At 34.7% G+C, this 13,670-nt stretch overlaps 1 protein-coding gene across 5 annotated transcripts in view; it reads right to left on the minus strand.

Moving 5' to 3' along the window:
* LOC137236957 (protein anoxia up-regulated-like) overlaps positions 1 to 12,868 on the minus strand; it is a 1,647,042-nt gene extending 1,634,174 nt beyond the window's left edge. For 2 of the 5 annotated variants that reach the window (XM_067760044.1, XM_067760042.1), the window contains exon 1: positions 12,556 to 12,863. In XM_067760044.1, coding sequence (XP_067616145.1) covers positions 12,556 to 12,630 — 75 coding nt within the window. In that variant the 5' untranslated portion in view covers positions 12,631 to 12,863. Of the gene's footprint in view, positions 1 to 12,555 lie in introns of all 5 variants that reach the window. The other 3 variants (XM_067760043.1, XM_067760046.1, XM_067760045.1) reach the window with 3 other exon arrangements.
* Positions 12,869 to 13,670: the final 802 nt, after the last annotated feature.

The following is a 13,670-nucleotide window of genomic DNA, read 5'->3' on the forward strand; positions in this document are numbered from 1 at the left end:
CAGCCTTAAATATGGTTTTAGCTGAATGGAAAGATGACTTTAGTAATAAAATGTCGATTTTAGCAGTTTTTGTTGATCTTAAAAGAGCTTTTGAAAACACACATATAAAAATACTAGTGGAAAAATTATCGGACATAGGCATTCAAGGTTTAGAACTAGACTGGTTTAAAATTTTTTTAAGCAACCGTAAGCAAAGAACAATCATTGGCTCATCGTTGTCAGATGAAGTGGATGTTAAGGTTGGGCTTCCACAGGGCTCTGTCCTCGCTCCAATTTTGTTCAACATTTACATTAATGATATTAATTCAATTTTGAAATATAGTTCAATAAAATTGCTTGCTGACGATGCACTAAACTCGATAAGTGGTAGGAACGAAAATGATTTAAGAAATAAATTACAAAGTGACTTAAATGCCCTTTATATTTGGTTGTGTGCTAACAAGCTTAAACTTAATATCGAAAAAACTAAATACATGTTACTCTCAAAATAAACAATTCAGAAATTGAAAACGTAGATACTATTAAATACCTTGGTATCGTAATAGATTGTAAATTAAAATTCAACGCCCATGTCGCTTATATAACAAATAAAATAGCAACTAAAATATGGTGTATGCAAAGAACCTGCAAAAACCTAAGTAATTACTATAAAACTAAAGTATATCGGTCTATTGTTGAACCTTACTTTTTATATTGCTCTACAATTTTATTTGTTATGAAAGATTCGCAAATCGATAAATTGCAAAAAATGCAGAATAAAGCTATGCGATTCATCTTAAACAAACGTTATGATACTCCAATAAAAGATATGCTATTTAGTTTAAATTGGATGAGCGTGAAGCAACAAATATTTTTCTTTACGATGAAGTTTATATACAATATAAGTTTATATACTTAAGAACAAATATTAGAGTTAATTATGATGCCCATGGAAGAAATACAAGACAAAGAAATGATTTCAAATTACCTAATTATAAAACAGAATTGAACAGAATAGTCTTTTTTACAAAGGGTTAAAATGCTTCAATGAACTACCTGAATACATAAAAAATAGTGATAATAACTTGTTTAAAAAAAGGTTATACACTTACGTCAAATCTATGAGGATAATATAAATACTATGATCTGAGCTGGTTTGTGATACGTATTCCTAATTTATATATCTAATTCTAAAATTACAATTTTCCTCGTTTATATATATATACATATATCTATTTAAACTGATGTACTTATTTTTAAACTACTGTACCTATTGTTATTAATGCAATCATTTTTTTTCAATTGTATAAGCTAGGCTCTTCGAGTCGTAATAAATAAATAAATAAATAAGTTATTACTCACACATATAAACGAATACAACTAGAAGACACACGTGAGTATCAGATAAAGAAATGAGAAATAAATAAGCACCTGTTCGAAAAGACTGTTCGTGAAAAATCTAGACCCTAGGAAAAATAGGCGAAGGAGGCAACATAGAGCATAAGAGCTGCGCAAGTTAAGGAATAACCAATCACTTTGATTCTAACCCGCTATCAGTAAATTAGCTAGTAATCTTATTGTAAAGTACTACTACCAAAGTTGTGTAAATAAAGAACAATTTGCTTAATTAAATATTTGAGTTATTTCCTCAACGGTTCAGAGATTCGAACTATAACAGAGGGTGCAGAAAAATCAAATAAAAAACAAGTAAGGAAGGCTAAGTTCGGGTGTAACCGAACATTACATACTCAGTTGAGAGCTATGGAGACAAAATAAGGGAAAATCTCCATGTAGGAAGTTGAACCTAGGGTAACCCTGGAATGTGTTTGTATGACATGTGTATCAAATGGAAAGTATTAAAGAGTATTTAAAGAGGGAGTGGGCCATAGTTCTATACGTGGACAACATTTAGGGATATCGCCATAAAGGTGGACCAGGGGTGACTCTAGAATCTGTTTGTACGATATGGGTATCAAATTAAAGGAATAAAGGGTTTTAAAAGGGAGTGCTGGTAGTTGTATATGTGAAGGCGTTTTCGTGATATATGGACCAGGGGTGACCCAGAACAACATCTGTCGCGTACCGATAATTTATTTATATATGTAATACCACGAATAGTATTCCTGCCAAGATTCCAAGGGCTTTTGATTTCGCCCTGCAGACATTTTTCATGTTACACCCATTTTACAAATTTTTTTTCTAAAGTTATATTTTGCTCAATAAACCAATCCAATTACCATGTTTCAAACCTTTATTTTCGTATTTGGTATGGAATTATGGCATTTTTTTATTTTTCGTAAGTTTCGATATCGAAAAGTGGGCGTGGTCATAGTCGGCCAATACAAAGTGAGTTCAGATAAGTACGTGAACTGAGTTTAGTAGAGATATATCGATTTTTGCTCAAGTTATCGTGTTAACGGCCGAGAGGAAGGACAGACAGTCGACTGTGTATAAAAACTTGGCGTGCCTTCAACCGATTTCGCCCTTTTTCACAGAAAACAGTTATCGTCCTAGAATATAAGCCCCTACAAAATTTTATAAGGATTGGTAAATTTTTGTTATCATTACTGGAGTTGAATGTTGACATAATCTACTTATATACTGTAAAGATATTAAATTTTTTGTTAAAATTTTACTTAAAAAAATTTTTTTTTTTAAGTGGGCGTGGTCGTTCTCCGATTTTGCTAATTTTTATTAAGCATACATACAGTAATAGTAGTAACGTTCCTGCCAAATTTCATTATGATATCTACTACGACTGCCAAATTACAGCTTGCAAAACTTTTAAATTACCTTCTTTTAAAAGTGGGCGGTGCCAGGCCCATTGTCCAAAATTCTACTAATTTTCTATTCTGCGTCATAAGTTCAACTCACCTACCAAGCTTCATCGCTTTATCCGTCTTTGGTAATGAATTATCGCACTTTTTCGGGTTTTCAAAATTTTCGATATAGAAAAAGTAGGCGTGGTGATAGTCCGATATTGTTCATTTTAAATAGCGATCTGAGATGAGTGCCCAGGAACCTTATACCAAATTTCATCAAGATACCTCAAAATTTACTCAAGTTATCGTGGTACCAAATTTCATCAAGAAACCTCAAAATTTACTCAAGTTATCGTGTTAACGGACGGACGGACGGACATGGCTCAATCAAATTTTTTTTCGATGCTGATGATTTTGATATATGGAAGTCTATATCTATCTCGATTCCTTTATACCTGTACAACCAACCGTTATCCAATCAAAGTTAATACACTATGTGAGCTCTGCTCAACTGAGTATAAAAAATAAATAAATGTAAGATGCGATAACCTCCGAAGAGATTTTTAGGCCTAGCTTCTCTTCCAATTTGCGTCGTGCTCCTTTTTAATTTTTCCTACAAATTGGCGGGACGGGACCTACTGGTTTTATGGCAGAATTACACCCGGAGTGCTTGCCAAACACTGTCGAGGTGCGACCTCGCTTAGACAAATTTTCTTCTAATTGAAAAACCTTGTTTCTAAGATTTTGGTACTGCTTTGGCCGGGGCGAGAACCCAGGATATTCGATGTGGTAGGCGGAGCACGCTACCATCATACCACGGCGGCCGCAGAACAATCAAGAATTCCTAAAACTCGTTACAATAATAAACAATTTTCATGAAATATACAAAAAATATGGACCAAATATGTAATAAATATGCAAATACGAAGCAAGTGTGCAAACATGCAAAACATATCAGGGATATATTAATCCTTCTGGCACATAACCAGATAGTAACTTGGTCTGGGGTCCTTCCGACCTCAAACAAAAATAATAATTTGCATACGAATCTAACCTCTGCTTATTACATATGTTTAGCATAATACGAACAATCAAAGTTGGGATGCTCTTAATGGATTTTCTTAATATCTCAAAATTTCTGAATATCTCGATGTTTGCGTTATCCAACGGACGTTTTTTCTTATTTTGTTGCATTGTCACGGTGCCCTAGGTTTATGATTTCAAGTTTCTAACGTAATGGGAAGTTACTTAAAAATCTATCACAGGATCCAAAATGCTTCGAAAGTTTATAAATATCTCGATAACCCTTCAATTGTCCTTCACTTGAAATCTGGAGAGAATTGAAGATTGTTGCCTAGTTTTTTTTCATAGGTTTCGCTACTACTACAACTTTTTATATTTTGTGTGTCTCATAACATATTGCGGCCGCTATATAGCGGCAGAGTATGTTGAAAAAAATGTGGCAATGTAAAAGTAATTAAGTGGAACCTATTGTCAAAGCGGTGAACATTTCGTCAAATAATTGAAATTATTTATTAAAAAAATATTTTTGAATTAAAATATTTTTCCTGTACATTTATTTAAGGGAAACAATAAAAAAAAATTAAAAAAACACAAAACAAAATTTTGCGAATCGTCTGTCCGCAGTTTCCAACAAAGCGGTGCCGCTGAAAACAGTGAGTATATCGGCCGCTCGTTAGCGGTCGTAACATAGCGGCACCGCTTTTGGAGGAAACCAAGCCTTTAGATATCTTCAGACGGGGGGAAAAAAAGGTGAAACCAAAAATTATTAAGTTTATAAGCGACGCCCCAATGAATATAAAAGGAGTTATTCTGGTAATAGAAGTTGATGCCAAGGTCTACAACTAGTTTTTTGAGGCAGGAATAGGTCGTGGAGTGCGAGCGACATTTCGAGACCTAGACGTAAATTCGTGGACTAACGCTCCATCTGGCCAGAAAGACTTAATAATAATAATTAATAATAATAATAATTGGACGTTGTGACAGCGCACTGCCCTCAAGCGGCCCAATGACACCAGGCTAATGCTGTTCAATATTTTTTTATTATTTTTTTTTATTAATTTTATAACATTTTTTTTTCTACTTGTTTTTTTTTTTTTTTGCCGAGTCATTGATGGGCAGTGGTGTGTCAAGCGTCGAGTTCTAAAACTACTCAGCTACAGAAGAAATATCATCAGCTGAGGGTAAAACTTAAATTAATAATATATAGAAACAAACATATACAGCATTAACGATTAAGAGAGATAAGGACAGTCTTTTTTATAGAAAAAAGGGAGTCCGACATATCGAATGTGTTTGAGTGAGAGTTATAATCTTGGCACAAACACCGGAAAGGTTCGTTAAGTTCGAAATTCGTTCTACATTGTTTGAAAAGAAGAGGTTTGAAGTGTCTCGTAGTGCGACAGAGAACACTAAAGTTCACTTCGTTCAGAAGAAATGGGCTTGAAATCGATCCATTCCGTAGTTTTATCATAAATATTACGCCAAGCATTTCTCTACTACCAGCAAGAGTTGGAAGATTGATAAGCTTTAACCGATTAGTATAAGGTGGAAAATTAAATGAAGAGTCCCATTGAAAATTCCTTAAGGCAAATAGTAAAAACTGTTTTTGTATTGATTCGAGCCTGTCAGTATGGACTTGAAAACGCGGATTCCAGACTATTGAGCCATACTCTAATATCAGTCTAACCAATGTTGTGAAGAGGGTTTTCGTAACGTAGGGGTCGCTATACTCTTTTGACCACCTTTTCACAAATGCTAAGACACCTTTAACTCTATTGACAGTGACACTTATATGAGTGTTGAAGCTAAGTTTGCAGTTCATTGTAACTCTCAAGTCTACAAAAACATTCACACTTTCAAAGTTTTTCGTTGTTAATTGTGTAAGAAGCTGGTTGTAAACTCCTGCGCGAAAAATACATAAATTTACATTTCTGAAGATTAAGCGGTATGTGGTTCACATTGCACCAAGCAGCTAAGCAATTTAAATCCGTCTGAAATAAAGAACGTTTTTCAATCGACGCGTAATTCTTAAAAAGTTTTACATCATCAGCATACGCCAAAATTTTAGAATATGTTATAGTTGTCGAGATATCGTTTATAAATAGCAAAAACAGAATCGGGCCAAGATGGCTGCCCTGAGGAACACCAGAGGTGACACTAATGACACTCGAAAACATATTTTTAAAGATTACTCTCCAACGATTGAGATTACGTTGAAACCCAAGCATGTCGAGTTTATATACAAGTAATGAGTGGCATACTTTATCGAATGCTTTACTAAAATCGGTGTGAAGATTTTCTCTGAACCCGTTCGAAATATGAGTTGTGAACTCAAGTAAATTAGTTATGGTTGATTTTCCCTTACAAAACTCATGCTGAGAAATTGCAATTAATGTTGTTATTCAAAAGAATCTCAAAACAATCTGCAGACACATCTATCTTGAAAGAAGAGATGAATCTATCATGGTCAGATATAAATTTTATTATATGCAGTTTATTCGGCATTATTTTTGACGATATAAAATAATTTATATCGTCTGCAGATGTATTACTTAAGAAGGGGGATACAAAGATAGCTTTTCTGGGAGGAGCAACTATAAGTTTTCTTCCAACCGTTATTTCTGCATTATTGGGGCTTGGTAAATTAAGAGTTGATGGAGCCATCAAAGTTGTCATATCTTCTGAAACGCTGGGTCGTAACAGCTTATTTCCAAAATTTTTGGACGAAATAGGAGGAGATGAGGTCGACGGCGTCGCCGTTAATGCCGTCGGAGAAGGTGTAGGTAGTAGGCATACCCCTGATTAACATCTGATTTAGACCTTGTGGTAGCCCCTGAAGTTACTTGTTGAGTGCCTGGCGAATTGAAGATGGTCAATTCGTTGCCAAAGCTAGAGGTAGAGACAGGAATAGGTAAAGCAGAAGATATTGAGTTCGAGAAAGGAACAGTTATAGGTACACTAGAGGCAGAAGAGGTTGAATTCGAGCCCAAGGCATCATCCGCAAACTTCCGCTTTTTAGTAGTTTGCTTCCCCTTTCTTCCCGTTTATGTCTCTAAACATTTAAAAGATTTAAATGCCGCTTCGTAAGTCTGAAATTTTTGGTTGATGATCTCAAGCTCCTTACCGATTTCAGGAAAACCATTTCTTGCTGTTTTAAAGAGCCTGAAAAGATCCACCTCAGTAGACCGACACTTTGGACAGGACAAGCGAACCCCTGTACCCTCATTCAAAGGTCAGCCACTCTTCCAGTCAAACCAGCACATTTCATATGCCCGAGACTATTACACTACTATTGGCTGCAATATCTGCGCGATTCCCAAATATGTCATCACAGCTGGAAGAACAGCAGACGGATATTACACCTCAACTGGAATAGTAGGAGACACGTGTAATATCCGAGATGGAAGCCCAAGAGACACGGTCAACATTCACGATGGAATCACAAACGAGCGATTATCATTGCATGTCGCACAAATTTCTTCGCAGTTAGCAAGGTTATCATCAAAACTGGAAGCGCAGAATGCGAAAATCGCTCATCGGCCAGAGGTTGATGATTTAGAAGTTTGTATAGAGTAGCTACAATTAAATTGCCAAACTGTTCTAGCGAGAAACCCGAAGGTAAAAACTCCATATTTTGACCGCACTGTTCCTTTCCAGGCGTTTAAGCTTCAATTCGAAAAGACGTCAGCAGCTAGCAACTGGAATACTGAAGATAAAATTCTGCACTGTTCGTGTCATTGAAAGCGCCTGCGGCTGAAATCTTACAGACGATTCCCGATGGAGAGCTGAACAACTACATACGAAACATTGATGGGTGCTCTAGAGAGGCGATACAGAAGCGAGCATAGTAGGCAGGTATGTATATCACATGGAACTACTGAACCTCTTCCAGGAGGCGGTTGAAACATTGCAAGAGGTCGCGGCGGATTTTGAAAGATTGGTTCACTCTGCATATGCGGGTGCACCTTTGGAAAACATTGCGAGAGCTAAAATTCAAAATGTAAACATAAACAGCGAAGCTAAGAGCATATATTCTGCAATCATCACCTAAGAGCAGAAGTTATTACTCACCCATATACACGAATACAACTAGAAGACACACATGAATATCAGATAAAGAAATGAGAAATAAATAAGCAACTGTTCGAGAAGACTGTTTGGAAAAGTCTAGACCCTAGGAAAAATATGCGAAGGAGGCAATATAGAATATAAGAGCAGCGCAAGCTAAGGAATAACCAATCAGTTTGATTCTAACACGCTATCAGTAAATAAGCTAGTAATCTAATTGTAAAGTACTACTACCAAAGTTGTGTAAATAAAGAACAATTTGCTTAATTAAATATTTGAGTTATTTCCTCGACAGTTCAGAGATTCGAACTATAACAGAAGGTGCAAAACAATCAAATAAAAAACAAGTAAGGAAGGCTAAGTTCGCGTGTAACCGAACATTACATACTCAGTTGAGAGCTTTGGAAACAAAATAAAGGAAAATCACCATGTAGGAAGATGAACCTAGGGTAACCCTGGAATGTGTTTGTATGACGTGTGTATCAAATGGAAGGTATTCAAAAGTATTTAAAGAGGGAGTGGACCATAGTTCTATAGGTGGACGCCATTTAGGGATATCGCCATAAAGGTGGGACAGGTGTGACTCTAGAATAGGTTTGTACGATATGGGTATCAAATTAAAGGAATCAAGGGTTTTAAAGGGGAGTGGTGGTAGTTGTATATGTGAAGGCGTTTTCGAGATATCGACCAAAATGTGGACCAGGGTGACCCAGAACATCATCTGTCGGGTACCGCTAATTTATTAATATATGTAATACCACGAATAGTATTCCTGCCAAGATTCCAAGGGCTTTTGATTTCGCCCTGCAGAAATTTTTCATTTTCTTCAACTTAATATGGTAGGCGTTACACGCATTTTACAAAGTTTTTTTCTAAAGTTATATTTTGCGTCTATAAACCAATCCAATTACCATGTTTCAAACCTTTTTTTCGTATTTGGTATGGAATTATGGCATTTTTTTCATTTTTCGTAATTTTCGATATCGAAAAAGTGGGCGTGGTCATAGTCGGATTTCGGCCATTTTTATACCAATACAAAGTGAGTTCAGATAAGTACGTGAACTGTGTTTAGTAAAGATATATCGATTTTTGCTCAAGTAATCGTGTTAACGGCCGAGCGGAAGGACAGACAGTCGAATGTGTATAAGACTTGGCGTGGCTTCAACCGATTTCGCCCTTTTTCACAGAAAACAGTTATCGTCCTAGAATCTAAGCGCCTACCAAATTTCATAAGGATTGGTAAATTTTTGTTCGACTTATGGCATTAAAAGTATCCTAGACAAATGAAATGAAAAAGGGCGGAGGCACGCCCATTTTTAAATTTTCTTTTATTTTTGTATTTTGTTGCACCATATCATTACCGGATTTGAATGTTGACATAATTTACTTATATACTGTAAAGATATTAAACTTTTTGTTAAAATTTTACTTAAAAAAAATTTTTTTTTAAGTGGGCGTGGTCGTTTTCCGATTTTGCTAATTTTTTTTAAGCATACATACAGTAATAGTAGTAACGTTCCTGCAAAATTTCATTATGATATCTTCCACGACATACGTTCAACTCACCTACCAAGTTTCATCGCTTTATCCGTCTTTGGTAATGAATTATCGCACTTTTTCGGTTTTTCAAAATTTTCGATATAGAAAAAGTGGGCGTTGTGATAGTCCGATATTGTTCATTTTAAATAGCGATCGGAGATGAGTGCCCAGGAACCTACATACCAAATTTTATCAAGATACCTCAAAATTTACTCAAGTTATCGTGTTAACGGACGGACGGACGGACATGGCTCGGCCATCTGCGATTTGCATTCGTAGTTATGTGATAATGATCGACAACAAGTTAGTGATTTTAACTTGCCAACAGTTATTTGGGTTAATATAAGTGATTCAAACTTTTTAACTCCCACTGTTCAACACGATTTTCTCATTTGCCTGTTAGACTCATCTGTTCTTCAGATTAACAATATTACAAATAGTAGAAATAAAATGCTGGATTTAGTATTCGTGGATGGCTCGGTGGGTACTGCCATTACTTACAATTCCACCTTTATCCATTCCAGAAGACCCTCTGCACCCTACGCTTGAGATATCACTTGATATCAGTCTACCCCGTAGGATTCAAGTACAGTCTCGACCCCGTTCTAGATGCTTCAACAAAACGAATTTCATTATGCTCAATGATCTGTTGGCTTCCCATGATTGGTCAGATCTCTATGCCTGCACTGATATCGATTCGGCAATCTCCATATTTTACAGTACACTTGACGGCTTCTTTTATACCTGCATTCCTACTCGCTATACCCTGTGTTCAAATAAGACGTCTCGGTTTTCAAGGCAACTTATCAGATTTAATAACATCAAAAAAAAAAAAAAAAGCAAGCACTGATGACGACGTTGCAGTCCATCTATTCCTCCAGTGGTTTTCATTCTGGTCAATACCCCTATCGTTTAGATAGCTCGAATTCCATAGATAACGCGATTCTGACGTGAAAAAAATTGAATCTAGAATCTTGAGCACTCCATACATATAAGCGACCCCACTGTGCGTCAGTGAAACCAAACATTATAGAAAGATCTCTGCAGTTTGGATTTGCACACTATTATACTAAATTTATAGGGCTATATAAATTTAAGTTGCAATTTTATATGCAAACTTTTCAAGCCTTTAAGAACCTTCGCAACATTAGTTTTCAACTGCGTTTATATATTTTATGTCATAGAATTAATTATTCAATTTTTTTTCGTTTTATCGGCCTATTGATTCAAAGATATTTAAAAAAACACAGAGCATTTTGCAATTGAAAATATGTGATAGTCTTAAATATTCTATAACATTAAGCATATAAATCACAGATTCAAACTAGGTGCAAAGTTTGCGAAATTTTTTCAAAGGTAAAAAAGTTGTGTGTATTTATTAGATCAAGGCATTAGTGATTTGATTTATTACAAAAGCCTTTTTAGTCTTTCAATTTAAAGCAAAAGTATGAGTTTTTCTTTCTTCTCCTTCAGGTAGACTGTATTTCTTAAAAAGAGAAAACAAAATTAGAAGAATTGTTTCCAAAATTATAGTACATACACATCTTGACACAAAGAAATTAAAAATTCTATAAATAAACGGTCAAAAACCCTTTAATTAAGGCCATTTTCTCATTTGACATAGAAATTTATCTACCCTATAAACAAACATTTTGCTCACAAAAAATGTTTTTTATCGGACTGATAAATCTTAAGTTTACTTGAGAAAACGGCCCTTAATAAAGTAAGTTTTATATATCTTTATTCAGGTATTCCCTATTCATGGAAAGTTGTATTATAATTGAATTAATAAATCAAATGATTTTGAACTCTTTTTCGCGTTTTTGTATCGACCTTGATTTAATATATGTGCCTAATATTCCTATATCAAATACGTGCATGCAGTATGTAAGCATTATTATATATATACAAATTTCTGTATACGTACATACAAATTTGGTTTGTTACGAAATAAAATAAATATTTTTATTTTTAAATGAATAATTTTATTTTAAGAATCTTTCTTATTATTCATTTTGCAGTTGGGGGGTTGCACAAGCAGTAATGGTTCACGTTTTTAAAGTTAAGCTGTTGCAAAATAATACATATCTATATCCCGGGATTTCGGGATTGCGATACAGGAATCACAAAAATTCCTGGATTATAATAGGCAGAAGAATTTTCACTGAGAAGCTTTTCAAAGCAGAAATACACTCGAAGTGTTTGCAAACCACTACCGCGGGACGACACTGCTTAGAAAAAGGTTTTCTTATTAACAAAAACGTTTGTCAAAATATTTGATGTTGCTTTGTCTGAGACTTGAACCTAGGACCTTTGGTATAGTACGCAGAGCATGCTACCAACACACCATGGCGGCCACCTTATGTACATTCCAAAATAAATATACCTAACTTTAATCAGTACGAGACAAATAATAACATATGTATGTAGTAAATATACTTGACAAAAAGATGGTGTGCTGACCAAACTGACTGAACTTCCTCAGCTCCATCGACGATACAACTAACATCAAAATAACTTAGAAAATTTTTCTAAAACGCGGTCGCCGCTATGGATTATTTAGACAAGCCCCCGAAGTGAATTTCTACCATGAAAAGATCTTCAGAACAAAATTCAACTCCCTAGCAGATGCCGTTCGTATTTGAATTTAAACATGTCCGAAGAGAAGCTAAGAGGCTCTGCTCTCCCCGAATGTATGTATATCGCGCAAGCTATTATTACTAATTTTATTAATACTGCCTTCTATAGCAAAAAGGCAGTAAAGCGTAAAAAGTAAAATCGGAGAAAATTTAGTTTTAATTTGGAAAATTTAATATTTTTTAAATAAACTTCAAGTTTATGACCTTGTTTTATCTTTCATTGTGATTTTTTAATGAATATTTATTTAGTTAATGAGTAAATTTTATTCGTAGAAATTTATTGGCATTCGAATTCGTAAAAGTCAGTAAGTGCATTTTACTGCATTTTTGCTATGGACGGCAGAATAAGTAAAATGTAAAATTTCAACATAATTTAAACGTTCTAAAGTGTGGTGCACACGTCTCGCTATTTTCAAGGTTTTGAACAAAATTTGGCAACACATTTCAACGCAAAATAAATTACACTATAGATTTATGTATGACGGAATCTGTTCATTTTTTAATATCTACAAAATAATTAACATAATTGAATCCATGAAGCTTACCGAAACAGCATAAGAAGTAACAACGGGCCTGCTGGAGTAGGTCCTGCGTGTAGAAAATCCACTCTCATAAACCATTTTCTTTGATTATATTATTTTTAAGTGAATTTACTTAAAAGAAATTCGAAATATTTTTCCTGTTCGTTTCGTTTCGATGTGATGTGCTTACTTGGCGCGCGCTAGATTTCCTCTGATTTCTTTATTTTCCCAATATATGATTTTAATGTTTTTATTTTAAAATTTGAATTCTTTATATTTGAATTATTTTTGGAATCACTACTAAGCAAGCAGCAGATGGCGAGTATAAGCTCTTAGTTTTCATGTTCATATGTTTATATACACATATCTATATATGTATGAATTCCGAACTATAAATTTAATACTATATACTAGGGACTCCAAGTTTTTGGTTTTTTAGTGCGCTCCCGGAATTTTCGGAATTTTCTGAGAGTACCCGGATCTCAGGATAAGTCCCGGGATACGTGGAAACAGTTTTTTTTACAATACGAACAATAATCAAAAATATTAGAAATTTGTAATCAAAAGATCAATTATAATAGTAGTAGTAGTATATTTATTTTCAACCATTCAAAATATCATACATTTGTAAGATAATGAACAAACATTAAAGACTTAAAAATAGTTTAAAATAAATTAAAATCATGACAGTAACCAAACGTGATGAGTGCCACACCATAATTGACTAAACTTATTTGACATAAAGAGCTTACCAAAATTCATTTAAAATAAGATCTCTATACTTCAAGCTGGTTTGCAGATACTTAAACAAATTAACATAATCTCTACCATTAAGGATGTTTAGCACACTTGCCAGGTCCAAAACTTTTCACCAAAACTAGCCAACAGGTAATCATTGTAGGCTGGGCAAACACCGAAAAAGTGGTGAACACTTTCATAATCGCCTAGGTTACATACTGGACATATTGCAGTTGTTACGTTCTTGAAAGATCTCGCACTAAGGTTCAAGAGGCCACCTCCCGCACGGAGAATTAAGCTAATGGCATACGCTGAATGTTCGTCGTCAAAATATGTAACGCTCATGAGAGCCAAGTAAGGGTAATAAAGATCATGTGTGGGTAAAGATCATGTGTGATTAT

This window comes from Eurosta solidaginis, chromosome 1, assembly GCF_040869045.1.
Source record: "Eurosta solidaginis isolate ZX-2024a chromosome 1, ASM4086904v1, whole genome shotgun sequence".
NCBI lineage: Eukaryota > Metazoa > Arthropoda > Insecta > Diptera > Tephritidae > Eurosta > Eurosta solidaginis.